General features: G+C 35.8%; 1 protein-coding gene across 4 annotated transcripts in view; it reads left to right on the top strand.

Moving 5' to 3' along the window:
* Positions 1–14375, top strand: part of LOC143732470 (breakpoint cluster region protein) — a 49914-nt gene extending 35539 nt beyond the window's left edge. For 2 of the 4 annotated variants that reach the window (XM_077223562.1, XM_077223563.1), the window contains 14 exons: positions 7–172; positions 254–373; positions 669–744; positions 878–982; positions 1059–1133; positions 3334–3431; positions 3618–3737; positions 7852–7911; positions 9302–9411; positions 10688–10827; positions 10959–11093; positions 11195–11300; positions 12041–12203; positions 12340–14375. In XM_077223562.1, coding sequence (XP_077079677.1) covers positions 7–172; positions 254–373; positions 669–744; positions 878–982; positions 1059–1133; positions 3334–3431; positions 3618–3737; positions 7852–7911; positions 9302–9411; positions 10688–10827; positions 10959–11093; positions 11195–11300; positions 12041–12203; positions 12340–12429 — 1564 coding nt within the window. In that variant the 3' untranslated portion in view covers positions 12430–14375. Of the gene's footprint in view, positions 1–6; positions 173–253; positions 374–668; positions 745–877; positions 983–1058; positions 1134–3333; positions 3432–3617; positions 3738–5880; positions 6235–7851; positions 7912–9301; positions 9412–10687; positions 10828–10958; positions 11094–11194; positions 11301–12040; positions 12204–12339 lie in introns of those variants that run through there. The other 2 variants (XM_077223564.1, XM_077223565.1) reach the window with 2 other exon arrangements.
* The last annotated feature ends 716 nt before the right edge of the window (positions 14376–15091 follow it).

The following is a 15091-nucleotide window of genomic DNA, read 5'->3' as shown; positions in this document are numbered from 1 at the left end:
GTTTAGGAAGGGGCAGCAGTACGACTGTAAGTGGTATATCCCGCTAGCTGATGTCACCTTTCAGACCATTGATGAATCCGAGTCCTCCCCGGTCTCCCAGATACCGGAGGAAGAGATAGATTCCATAAAGGTCAAGATCTCCCAGATCAAGAACGAGATCCAGAGAGAAAAGGTAGATGAAGGCATTCATTAGAAATGCTTTTCTTCAGCAAACAGTCAGCTTTGTGTTAATTGTTTCCCATCTCGTGTTCAGAGAGTGTGTAAAGGAGGTAAAGCCCTTGATCGCCTCAGGAAGAAACTGTGCGAACAGGAATCGCTGCTGCTGCTCATTTCTCCATGCATGGCCTTCAGAGTCAGTAACAGGAATGGCAAGGTGAATCAGTACCAAAAATCTGCAGTCTGTGTTTGCATTTGCTTAAAAGTTCTCTAAGACTTTTGAAAACTTAAAGGGATAGTTTACCTAATTTTCTTTTTAATTCTGACAATTACTCGCACTAATATTGTTTCCATTTTCATGTTATGGCAGATAGCTGAACAATAACAAAGATTGGAATTCTATAGTATATTGTCTAAAAAGAAAACACAAACAGACCATTGTAAAACTGACAATTCAAACAAGCCATTCGCAAAAGTTCTTATTTCTTGTGGGTTTTATTTCTTTATTTCAGGGCTATACATTCCTCATTTCGTCTGATTATGAGCGAGAGGAGTGGAGGGAGATCATTCGGGAGCAGCAGAAAAAGTGTAAGCGCTGCTATTCCTCTCCGAAACCTTCCTACGTTCCAATAAAATTACAGCGAGAGAGTGACTTAGTTCAATTCAGATGTCGGTGGCGTCACTGACCCATGTCTCCTGATTTCTGAATGTCTTCTCCCAGGTTTCAAGAGTTTTTCTTTGACTTCGCTGGAGTTGCAGATGCTCACCAACTCCTGCGTGAAGCTACAAACGGTTCACAATGTTCCTCTGACAATCAATAAAGAAGGTGAGTGCCTTTTTATTTGCTTCTTTAAGAACTATCTGAAACTGGTCATGACTTGAATTGCTTTTTCCCCTAATAGATGATGAATCCACGGGGCTGTACGGCTTTCTGAATGTGATTGTCCATTCTGCGACAGGGCTGAAACAGAGCTCGAGTAAGTTGTCTGGCACGCGAGGTCTCACCTAGTTTATGAGACTGGAGCACACTATGGTGTGTTTTTTTGGTGGTTGCAATTAGATGGAGTGAAATCCGGCTCACAGTAATCATTAAATTATTGAATGCCTCTAATATATGCGCACATGCATGAAAACACCTGACATGCTCCCTGCTGTTGTTGGGCAGAGTTCTCTATGAGCAGCTGTGGAACAGGGAACACTGTGTTCCTTCTTAAATCTGACTTTCCATCGTTAATTTCCGTATCTCTTTGCGTTGCTGCCTGGCTAAAGAAACTTTGCTAATTTATTGCTTCTGCTTTCTTATGGCCTTTGTCCCCTTTAAAATCGTCCTTAATGTAAAGTATGGTTGAACTGTGTGAACCAAAAGCTCTTTACATAGAGTGGTCGATTTAAGAAAAAAGCTCTTAGATAGGCTGTGTTACAGTGAAAGCTGTTCTCAGGCACGATTTGAAGCCAGTGTTAATTAAATAATCTAGTGTATTAATAATTATAATGAAAAGTAGATTGATCAAAAGTGACAAAACAAAATACAAGACTGACAAAGACATTCATAATGCTATGAAAGATTTATGTTTCAAATAAACACTATTCTTTTGAGGTTTCTATTCCTCAATGAATCCTGACAAAATATATCATGGTTTTCACAAAAATATTAAGCAGCATAACTGATAATACGACAATTTTCTTGAGCGCCAAATCAGCATATTAGAATGATTTCTGAAGGTTCATGTGACTCTGAAGAAAATTCAGCTTTGCCATCACAGGAATGACATTACATTTAAAAAATATATTTGTTATTTTTAATTGTAATTTTATTTCACTATTACTGTTTTTACTATATATTTTTTTATCAAACAAATGCAGTCTTGCAGAGCATAAGAGACTTCCAGAGGTCACATAAAAATCATGCCGACTCCAATAGTGTAAATAAATATATAATGTTATATAGTGTTAATTTCAGTGTTATTTTAATGTTTCTTTTGCTTTAATTAACTAAGGTGTTAAGCACCGTTTGAATAGTTATTAAATTATGTGATCTTATTTTTTTAATATACAGTGATGTGAATAAGTTAGGACACCCATGCTAAAGTTGCCTAAAAAGAGGAATAAAAAATCATCTTTTGGAAATTGATCTTAATGCTTTAATTAAAAAAATGAGGATAAATCCAACCTTTAAAGACACCAATTTTCTTTGTGAATGAATAATGTATCATAAATAAATAAATGTTCTTCCTTAAAATACAGGGTGCATAAGTCAGGACACCCCTATGTTAAATTCCCATAGAGCAGGGCAGATTTTTATTTTTAAAGGCCAGTTATTTCATGGATCCAGGATACTATGCATTCTGATAAAGTTCCCTTGGCCTTTGGAATTAAAATATCCCCACATCATCACATACTCTTCACCATACCTAGAGACTGGCATGGTTTTATTTCAGTTAGCCTAATAGCTGGTTTGATTTGCATTGAAAGATGATCTTATGGAAAGTACCCCATGCCAATCTCTAGGTATGGTGAAGAGTATGTGATGATGTGGGGATATTTTATTTCCAAAGGCCAAGGGAACTTTATCAGGATGCATATTATCCTGGATCCATGAAATAACTGGCCTTTAAAAATACAAATCTGCCTGGCTCTATGGGAATTTAACATAGGGGTGTCCTGACTTATGCACCCTGTATTTTAAGGAAGAACATTTATTTATTTATGATACATTATTCATACACAAAGAAAATTGGTGTCCTTAAAGATTGGATTTTTCCTCATTTTTCTAATTAAGGCATTAAGATCAATTTCCAAAAGATTATTTTTTTATTCCTCTTTTTAGGCAACTTTAGCATGGGTGCCCTAACTTATTCACATCACTGTATACTATATCTTGTATTTTTTCTCATTTCATTTATAAAGCCTTAATTCAGTAAATTCTAAAAAAAAGAAAGAAAAAAATACAACTTAGAAAATAACTATCATGGAATATACTTGATATCTAAGCTATAAATATTGTGATTTCTGTCATATTGCCCTCTTCTAATACTTTTACCTTTAACTTTATTTGGAAAAGATACTGTGTGGAAATATATATATATATATTTATATATATATATATATATATATATATATATTTGAAAATGGTTTTATATGTAACCAGCTTGTTGTCTGTTCTCTCCCTCACCTCAGATCTGTACTGTACGCTAGAGGTGGACTCTTTCGGCTACTTTGTGAACAAAGCAAAGACTCGTGTGTACAGAGACACCACAGAGCCAAACTGGAATGAGGTCAGAACTGCAGCGCATCGTCAGCACACACTTACCTGCAAAAACATTACATGATAAAGAAACGTATATAGTGTTAGAAAGACAGATATAATAATTATGTTACAGTTACTTTTATTTAAGAAGAAATTACACCTTGCAGCTTTAAATATGAAAAGACATTATAATGCAAGCTTTCTCTTTTCACAGGAGTTTGAGATTGAGCTGGAGGGCTCTCAGACCCTCAGACTGCTGTGTTACAGTAAGGTCAAACAGTGCATGGATGATGGGGAGAACATGGATCGCATCATGGCCAAGGGACAGATTCAGGTATGCTTGCTCATTATGTCCACTCATCACATGCAGGGATACCTTTATATGATACTTGAATATTTTACGGAGCTTTGAGATGGGGAACTGCACGTATAATTTCAGCAGTGGTTCCTCACAGTGATCACAGAGCCCAGGGTTGATCTCACCAACAAACACCTGACAGTTAACAGCTTATTGTAAGTCGTTGTTGAGATTTTCGGAATTTGTCAGGTTTTCTTGCACAGAATATTTTAGAAGGTCTGCAACTAAAAAAAAATTTATTAATTGATTAATCTGTTGATTATATCTTTGATTCATTATTTAATCAGATAAAAGTGTATTTAATGTCCAAGTTTAAAGCACAAGGACCAATTAAGAACAAAGTAAACAAAATATTAAATATTAAGTTAAATTATGTATTACATTATTTAAATTAAGTAAATAAGTTTAGGCACAGGCTATTTACACTAAGTGCAAATAGTGATAAATGCTATTTACACAGTTACAATCCTTTTACATAGAATCTTTCGTTAACAAAGTGAAAATAGCGTATTTTTTATAAAAATATCGTATACATTTTTTTTTACACTATAGCAGTATTTCCTTTGCAATAAGTGTAAATAGTAGTTAGATGCTACAGTATATACTTATAAATAGTGGCAGAGATACTATTTTTTTAACATTATTGTACATTAAACGGTCTGCAGTAATTACATAGTGTAAATTAATTATATTTATTAAAATTATTAAATGGATGCCGCCTTATTGGGACAATAAAGCCCTCCCTACCTGCCCCTAAACCTTTAATATTAAACGCACGTTAGACATTTTATTTCCACTTTTCAAATATTTTCTTAATTTTTATTGAAAATAAATGCCTTTCCGATCTGATATGTGATGGTAAAAAAGGAGTAGAGCGAGTTCGGCAAAAGGCGGATTCAAACATGGGTCGATTTGCATCAAAACTTTCTGCCACTCGCCTTACCCCTACACTATTGCTCCTGATGTCGATGCAGCATCATCTGTAATTTTGTCTGAGCCAACCAGACCTCAGTGGGCGGAATTAGCGTAAATAGCCTCTGCCAACAAGACGGGCTATTTGCAATTAGCGTAAATAGACACTCCTTTAAATTAAATGTTAAAAAATGAAGGTCCTGCCAACATGAAACTAAGCTTTGTGGCCTCATATGCGTTTTTTCCCCCATAGAACTGCGTTTTTACTTCTGTAAAGTGATGTAACTGATGTAACTGTTTCTCTGTGCACTCGGCAATGAAATTGTTGATTATTTTTATTACTGATTTTGTAGATTAGTCATGCATCCCAGGATAAAACAAGGCGGTGTATGTATAATCTGCTAATGACTAAGCATTTACATTTTTAACGCCTAATGCAATGAACCGAACAAAGCCGGTAAGTTGTTCAGGTAGATAATCCTGCCATATGCGGTGGTGTGGTCATGTCACCAGAGAAAACAGCAGAGGGAAGACCTTGGGGAATTGCTTAGGTGTTGTGCTGGAGAAGGATTAGAGAGACTGTACTATGGATTGTCGTACGAGTTGGAAGCACTCCAGAGAGAAAGTGGGACATGACACGCTGACAGAGTCCCAAAGGGGCAGGTGTGACATTACGGATGGGAGGAGTGAGGGTCTGTATCAGCAAATGAAAGCTTTTGTCTTAATCACGTGACCATTTGTTGCCATGGCAACCATAAGCATTTCCTTTGTGGCAGCAGACTGTATAGTTGTTTACTTCAAACACTCCAAGCGAGATCCTTTATACCTGTTTGTATAGGGTTAAATGCTTCAGTTTCTTCTCATACGATTGTTACAACAGGATAAATAGTGATTGGAAGAACATAATATTCTCCTAAACTTTGGAAGTGCCACATTTCAGTGCTATAATCAGAAAAAAACCAAGCAAAACACTTGAAATTGTCTTGAATACATTGTTGGTAGGTCAGCTGCCACACTGGGACGTAATCATCAGGGTGGGTGGAGATTCAGTAGTTAATCCCAGGGCTCCATCTGTGAAACAGCCCTGTCAGGGGAGATCTGTGTGTGTGTGTGTGCTCAAGACTATAGCAGACAAGATTCACAACAACAGGTTCATCCAGACCAGCATGAGAACGGTTATACCAAAACACGCACTGCTTCAGGATCACATGGAACGCAAGCCTGCAATTGTGCTAGAAGATCAGAATTTGACTGTGCTTCTGTGAGCGGGGAGGGATTCGTGTTCCTGTATCCTGCTGCTTCTCGTCAATAACAGTAGCTTCCTCTGAGGAACCTGAGGAAGATGGGCAATAAGGACCAGATCCAGAATGGTGAAGAGCATTATGGTAGAATAAAGGCTGTGAGCAGTAAACTGATGAAGGAAGAACTCATTAGCAGCTGTGAAGGGGAGGAAGAGGAGAAACAGGAGGAGGAAGAGGAGGTGGATATTGGCCTCAGGAGAGGTCCCAGCACCGGGGCTCGACTGTGGGGTAGAGTTCGCAGCACGCTCCTCAGGCAGAAGGTAACGGGAGCCTCACCTCCTCGTGTGAGGAATTCTGGGAATGAGAAACTTGCTTTGAGATGTGTTATTAAGCAGGCTGGTTAGGAATTGAGGTAGTAAAGTGTTTGATGTGTTTGTACCATCAGTCATCGCAAGAATTTTTTTCTTTGATATGTATTTTGTGGCATCGGTAAAACAGTAGGGTGTGCATTGTTTTGGGAAAACTACACAACAGAAATAGTGATTTGAAAACTATTAAGGCTTGAGAATGAGTACATAAGACACCCTGGCGTACAGCAGGGCTTTCATACCTCCAGGGGGCAGCAAGGGGTCAAGATATATTTATATACACAGGACCGGTCAAAAGTTTGGACATTTTTTTTAATGTTTTTGAAAGAAATCTCTTAATCTCACCAAGGCTGCATTTATTTGGTCAAAAATACAGTTTAAAAAAAAGTAATACTGTGAAATATTACCGGTATTACAAATTACCGATATTAATATAAATTAACTGGTGCCTGTTGTAATATATTTTAAAAAATGTAATTTATTCCTGTGATGCAAAGCTGAATTTTCAGTAACATTTTTAATCTTCAGTGTCACATGATCCTTCAGAAATCATCAAAAGCATAACTGTGCTTTATTATGAATAAACACAGCTCAATATCAACATCAAGCGGTGTAACAATAAATCGTGTAACAATATATCACAATACAAAAAAGCAACAATATATATTGTGGAAAGTGACAGCCTGTATTGTGTATAGTTCACCCAAAATGAAAATTTCTGTGAGAAAAAAATCAATTTTACAGAGTTTTAGTGTCAGCACTACATTAACCCCTTACGAGACACCCAACCATATGTGTGCAAGTGTACAATTGAAAACTGTTTGAATATATGTGATGGTAATACTGTGATGGCTTCTTTCCTTCAGAAACCATTCTGATATGCTGATTTGTTGCTCAGGAAACATTTCTTATTATTATCAATATTGATACCAGTATGTACTCTTGTACGATGATGAAAAATGCTGTCTGAACATTTGTGTACAGAATATGACATTGATTGTTGCTGTCATTTCACCATGTTCTAGTGCAGCAGTTGCCTCTCAAATTAGATTTGTTGGCATGAGTAAAACCAACCAATCAATACAGGTCTTTCCTTTGGCAGCATGCTGGTAAATTATGTAGTCACATCAACTAAAGCAGATCACAATAAATACAAACTGACATCTGGTATTAGAGACACTGGATTGATACTGACAACTGATTATGTGGATGATTTGTAATACCGGGCATAAGACTAGGGAAGCTGGACATATCATAAAGAAGGGATACCGTTTGGATCATAATATTCTTTTGGTTGTGCATTTCTGTTATTATAAAAGTGATTGTGCATGTAAGTGTAAATTAAAAGAGTATTGTGCATTGATCTGTATGATATGCACACTTTGTGCCTGGACAGCTATCGTCACTTGTCCTGGCTCAGCTCATTTGTTTATTTATTTATTTTGCGAAATATAGATACTTTCCAGTAGCGTGTTCATGAAGTTGCCATTTTTAGCAGGCGACTTTGTGTTTGGGTCGCACTCAGATAAGGATTATCCTCTTGATTGACATTTGTCCCTATTTTCACAGCTGGATCCTCAATCGCTGCAGGGTAAAGACTGGCAGAGGACAGTAATCAGCATGAATGGGGTCAGTGTGGCTCATCCTGCACAATAATAACACCTTTACTAATAATAGGAGCAATCACTTTATTAAATGTTCAAAAGTCCATTTACATTTAAATAGGCCAGTACACTTTGATTGAGATCATCTGTGTATGTCTGGGAAGTAAATATAATTGATATTGCTGTGTCATCAGAGAACTGTGAGATATATCATGATATAACCATATTTAGTGCATATGTAGATGCTGATTACTTGTCTATTTTGCAGATTTGGTAAGATATTTAAATTAGATTGTGTGGAAATTGTTTTTGTATTTATTATTCCCTAATGCTTTGCTCAAAAATACTGAAGACAAAAAGTATTGTGAAATATTAATACAATTTAAAATAACTATTTTAATATTTTCTATATAATAACTATTTTCAGGGTCACATGATCCTTCAGATGTCATTCTAATATGCTGATTTGATGCTCAAGAAACATTTCTTATTATAATTAATTTTGAAAACAGTGCTGCTCAATATTTTTGTGTAAACCGTGATACATTTTTTCAAGTTACGTTGATGTATACAAAGTTCAAATGCACAGCATCTATTTGACATATAAATCTCACTCATTTTTGATTATGAGTTGATTACGAATTTAATGCATCCTTGGTGAATAAAAGTATTAATTTCTCAAGCTTGTGTGTGTGTGTGTGCGTGTGTGTACAGTTGTGGTCAGAATTATTGGCACCCCTGGTAAATATGATCAAAGATGGCTGTACAAATAAATGTGCATTGTTTATCCTTATGATATTTCATTCAAAAAATGTACATAAATTTAACCTTTTATTGAAGTAAAATAATTGAAAGTAGGGGAAAAATCACTTTATGAAATAAATGCTTTTCTCCAAAATACGTTGGCCATAATTATTGGCACCCCTAGATTTGTTAATGAGTAAAATATCTCTGAAGTATATTCCCATTAATATTTAAATTTAAATATTTAACCCCCCCCCCCCATACACACACACACTTTCAATTCTTTTACTTCAATGAAAGGTTATATTTCTGCGAATGTTTTGAAGATTTATTTTTACAGGCATCTTTGATCATATTTACCAGGGGTGCCAATAATTCTGACCACAGCTATATATACATAGACACACACACACACACACACACACTACTGGTTATATCTACTTACATTCTCCAATCAATAGTTAACAATCATTTGTCTGCTATAAAGTTTTAGCAGTATGAAGCAATGATGATTATCTTGGTCATGTGGCTTGATTTTAAGCCGATGGCCACAGCTTACAGTTATTTAATTCTTGATTATATGATAGGTGAGATTGAGCACAGAGCTCTTTTGTTCTCATCAGTGAGATGTTTTTGTAAAAAAAGTTGTGCATATTCATCATTCTTTCCAGATTGAGGTCAAGCTGTCTATGCGGTTTACCAGCAGAGAGTTCAGTCTGAAGAGGATGCCCTCCAGGAAACAGTCCGGAGTGTTTGGGGTCAAAATCGGGGCCGTCATTAAGTGAGTCAACCTACAGATCAATCTATCCAGTGTATGACTGATATAAATACATTTTATAAAACACATTATTAATATAATGGATATAATATTGTATTTCCCTCATTACCAAAAGTTTTTTTGTATAAATAAATTACATCAAATTACTAATAAATGAGTATTTGATTTTTTTTTTATTTTTTTTATTGTCCAATCACATTAGACTATTCCAGTCATATCAGTTGCCTAAAAGCTGTTTTTCTTTACATGGAGCTGGTCTCCTCATGGGGGCTTCCATGTTGTGATCACATGACCAGCCAAACACTAGTTATTTTTACTTTGTATCCCCCTTATTTTTATCTAATTTCATAACTGGAAACTTTTGTTTTTGAGTAATACTGCATTCACACCACTAGATGTCAGATTAAGCCAAAAAGGCTAGCGAGTGCGCTGTTATTTATAAATGAATAAAGTTATATTGTATTGTAAAAGTCAATCATGATTCAATCATAAAAGCAGTCACATTCCACTCACACATCTCACTCCAAGAGCAACACCAGTCAGATATCAGCCATGTTTCCCATAATTTAGAAGACACAGGGACCCTTCTTAGAGTGTTTTCATAGACCCACCTGACTCAAATGAGGTTTCATAAAAATAAGGAGGGGGAACATTTCCTTTTAATAAAGCTGAGGATAAGTTGGTCTTCATCAGAAGGGTTTTTAAAAGCAGAAAGGAAAACAGAAAGCAGCCCCATTATGGACTTCCTGAGAAACAGGAATAAATTATTATTAAAGGCAAGGGTTTGCCAAGGGCTTCCCTCAGAGGACTGCAATAAAAACAGGACTGTGGATTTAGGAAATTAGACTCTCAGATATGCATTTTTCATAGTTTAACAGCAATGTATAAGGGTGAAATATTGCTCTGTAATAATAGTTGTTTTAAAAAAAACATGACAGTTTTGGGAGGGACAAAATGTTCATTTTCCCTAGTGGCCTCATTATGATGTTGATATTGGAATGCTCTGTCAGGATAATGCAGATGTAGGTTTAAATATAGGCTGTGAGAATGTGGATACCACAAAGTAATTTTTCCTTTCATAGTGAACAAATAAACAAGCTCTTTGAATATACTTGGGGTTTTTTTTACATCCCAGAAATGGGCCAAAAGATTTCCCATAATTTTCTGTGGTCATAGAATTTACAGCTTTAATACTGACGACAACAAAAAACAGCGCATATCAACTAAAATATATTTTGCAGATGCTTGTTGTTGACTTGTGTGTGTTTTTTCCTCTCAGACGGGAGCACTCCAAAGTGCCTCTCATTGTGAGACAGTGTGTGGAGGAGATTGAGCGCAGAGGGATGGAGGAAGTGGGCATCTATCGTGTCTCTGGTGTGGCCACAGACATCCAGGCCCTGAAAGCTGCCTTCGATGCCAGTAAGTACTGTAGTACTTCTTGTAGGGATGAACGAATTAAAAAAAAGATATTAAAATATATTATATTATATATTTAATTTCATACATATTTTTGATATGGTTAAAAATGAGAATGTTTTGTGACTCAACAGACAATAAAGACGTTTCTGTCATGATGAGTGAGATGGACGTGAATGCCATTGCTGGAACACTGAAGCTTTACTTCAGAGAGCTTCCTGAGCCCCTCTTCACCGATGAACTCTATGCAAATTTCTCTGAAGGCATTGGTTAGTTGAGAGTTTTTCAAGTTATGATGAATAATAGTTTATATCAAACAGTTCACATTAAGAATTTATTCTTTGTTTTTTTTTTTTTTCATTTCCTTCAGCGTTGTCGGACAGTGTTGCAAAGGAAAGCTGTATGCTGAACTTGTTGCTCTCACTACCCGAACCAAACCTGCTGACCTTCCTGTTTCTGCTGGACCATCTGAAGAGGTGAAGATTGTCCCATCAGTCAATTTCAATAATATGATTCCTAAGTGAATGCTTGTAAAAACCTGATCCCAATCTACGAACCATAATATCATAGAAACCACCTAAAACACCCTATCAACTGCATAGCAGTGCACTGGAAAGTTTTTTTCTTTTTTTTTTTACAAAACTATATGTAAATTAGGGCTGTCAACAGAATTGAATAATTACAATTAATCTCATAATTTATACCAGTCTTTAATAAGCAGAAAGACATATTAAACTGAGTTAATAAATGAAATATGTTTATTTTTGTCTTTATGCCGGGTGCAAACTATACGATTTCTAATGCTCGTCAGACTGTATGAACAGGATCCCTGCTGTAAGCCAAGTCACACTGTAGGATCTCAGCTGTCATTAATGTCACTCAAGTCAAGGCGTGTTAAAACCGCAAGCAGACTCGTCCGAGGTTTTACATCATCAATCACGTTCGGTGACTGTGAGCTGCATTATGGGGTAGAAATGCTTGCTAGCAAACAAAAACAATCTTTAGCGTTAATTTTATCATGACTTTACTGGGGGGGGAAAACGAAGATTTGTGTGTGGAGGAAGTGGTCATTTTTTGTTGTTGCCTCGTTTTCTGCGCTCCTATTGTTTTTTGATATGACGGTCGACGTAGGAGAAGTCACACTGCAGAACTGCAGAACAGAAGATTTGTTTTAGACCTACACTACGACTGAAACGTTCTTCGTTGTTTTCCTCAGGGTGGCTGAGAATGAGAGCTTCAACAAGATGTCCTTCCACAATCTCGCCACAGTGTTCGGCCCAACCCTCCTTCGCCCTTCTGAGAAGGACAGTAAAATTCCAGCCAATCCCACACAGCCCATCTCTATGAGTGACAGCTGGTCTTTTGAGGTTATGTCTCAGGTAACACATGTACATTACGTTCTAGAATACTAGAGTTCTGGTTTTAACTGTCCTAAATGAGTCATGAACAAAAGAGTGGTTCTGTTGATGTATTGGTTGGATCTGTTGGTGAGATAGTTCCTCTTTATCTCTATAGGTCCAGGTATTACTATACTTCCTGCAGCTGGAGACGATCCCTACTCCAGATAGTAAACGTCAGAGTATGCTCTTCTCCACAGAGGTTTGAAGAGATGCTCAGGTGCATTGTGGTGTGAAATGCCCTGGGAATTAAGTGATTCAGCATGTGACCAATAGAGGGCATCAAAAACCTACTGAAATCTTCCAAGCGGAGTGAATTCCCAACTGCATCAGTAGCATTCTGTTTAAATTTCTGGAGAAATTCACAGTGAAGAATGACAAGCCAGTCTGATATCTTCTCACGGACTCACTGTTTCAAGCACTAAAGTTACATTTAACATGCAGGTGATGTTGTTTATTTTCACTGTCATCCATTGTAACTTTTCTGACTGAATGGTGAGTGCCAAGCTTTCTCGTAGGTCATTGGATGGTGAATGTTATTCTTGCGTTTTGTCTTGTTCCTTTCAGCACTGCGGGTTTATAAAGAATTACAAATGCCAGTTTTCCATGACCGTTTTATTTGATCTGACATTTTGCTCACCTATGATTTATGTCTTCCCATGGCGAGGGCTACGGAACATCTGAACACTCAAATCATGAGGAACACATTTATATGGCCCTTTTCTGATGGATAAAACACAACGCAGAGAATTCAGATGTGAGATTCTTTAACCAATGTGTGACTATGGTCAACATAGTAGCGGTCTTAATGGTTCATGACCAAAAAGAAACTATACAGTGGCACAATTATAGTTTCTACCACTCCCAAGATTCCCAAGAAAATACATTGTTCGATTTATGAAAACATTTCCCTGTTTTATGTCACATAAATCCAATTAAATTTTGGATTACTGAGCCTATATTAAAACAATACAGTACACATGGGCAATATCACATGACTTTATAGGACTAGAACACTGTATCTTTCAGTGCTTTTCTAAACGAAAACCTCACATAACTTAGAAAGCAAACAGTAAAACTAGTTTTAAATCTTTATATCATATAAGGAATTCAATGTTATGCATACATCCTCAACCGTAACTAATGGACTTAATACTGTATATTAACTGTATATGAAAATTAATAGGTGTTCTCCATCAGAATGATATCACTGCTACTACACTCCTATTATTGAGTAAAAATTAACTTAATTCAAACACTGTAAATCTTTTTTGTTTAATGGTTTGGGATCTTTTTTTCTCTCTTTTTTTTTGCTGTTCACAAAACTTGCAAGCACTTTGCGATCCTGAACAGTGCCAATACCTTGCCCTGTTAAGTGTGTATGTAAATTGTTTAGTTTTTAATGGCTAATGTGCATATATCTGTATTATGTTGTTCAGTACAAAGGAGAGGCTGTGTATTGTTAGGATGTCATGTAACATGCAGGCATGTTGATTTGTTTATCACTTATGTTCCTTTAGAGATTACCTTTAGTTATTGTACGACAGAGTCTTTACGCTTGTGTATTTCCTTTAGAGTAAGGAAATCGAGACATTCCTGTAATTGTGTTGAAGATCATTGCCTTTCTCTGTTCTTATTCCATTGAATGTTCCGGAATCTGCACTTCCTTTATCAAAGTCCTACTGGAATTACAACTATAGCCATTCCTCGCTTTTCTCTCTTTTATTTGGTCCATTACACAGTGTACTGATGAAGATATTCCTGGCTGCCATTTTACAACCAATCCTCCATGATGAGGAAATGTTCTGTATATGGATAAGTATTGCACAGTGTGGATTAAGGAGATGGATCACAATAAACGCCTTCATCCTCTTGTTTCCTCTGAGCCTTTGACGGTTCTGTGTGTATATCTGACCGATGGCCAAGTACATGAAACATTCCTCAAAAAGAGATAGCATTACTCCCCAGAAGACATTAGGACACAGTGGTTTGCGTTCAGCATTCCTTCCTCTTCTGAAGCTCTATTGTGAATTGTTTATACTGGACAATACTCAAACTGCACAATGCTACACTTGTATGGCAGATCTGTTTAAGTGTGGCATAATGTGATTCTGTACAAAGTAGATGAATAATAAACATGATGTTGGTTGAAAAGATATTTGCAAATCCCATGTTTTTGTTGATGTTTTATAAACAATTAAAAATAGATAGTTTTTGAAAACAGTCTTCAGTATCAAAGGATCAGAAATTATGATGATATGGGGCTCATAAAACATTTATTATTGTAAATATTGAAAACAGAAAACATGATCATTTTTTTCAAGATTCTTTGATGAATAGAAAATTCAAAAGAACAGCATTTATTTGAAATACAAATGATAAATGTCTTTACTGTCACTTTTGATCAATTAATCAATTTATTTAAATAAGTTTATTTTAATAATTAATTTATTGGGTAACACTTTACAATAAGGTTCATAAGTTAATGTATTAACTAACAGGAACTAACCATGAGCAATACATTTGTTACCGTCTTTATTAATCTTTGTTAATGTTAGTTAAAAATACAGCTGTTCATTGTTTGTTCATGTCAGTTCACAGTGCATTAACTAATGTTAAAAAATACAACTTTTGATTTTAATAACGTATTAGAAAATTTTAAAATTAATATTAACTAAAATTAATAAATGAATTATTGTTAATTCTTAGTTAATGTTAACAAAGGTAGTTAGCTAAGGTTGTTAACTAATGAAAATTATTCTAAAGTATTACCATTTATTGTAAAAATCCTACTGACCCCAAACTTTTAATTTGTTGAAAACGAAAAGAAAAAAATTTTCTACTTTATTTTCTACCTTATTTGTTATTAA

The sequence above is a fragment of the Siphateles boraxobius genome, unplaced genomic scaffold (assembly GCF_051911475.1).
Source record: "Siphateles boraxobius isolate OS27281-9 unplaced genomic scaffold, OSU_SipBor_1 9, whole genome shotgun sequence".
NCBI classification, from domain to species: domain Eukaryota; kingdom Metazoa; phylum Chordata; class Actinopteri; order Cypriniformes; family Leuciscidae; genus Siphateles; species Siphateles boraxobius.
This window is presented reverse-complemented; position numbering and strand designations above follow the sequence as displayed.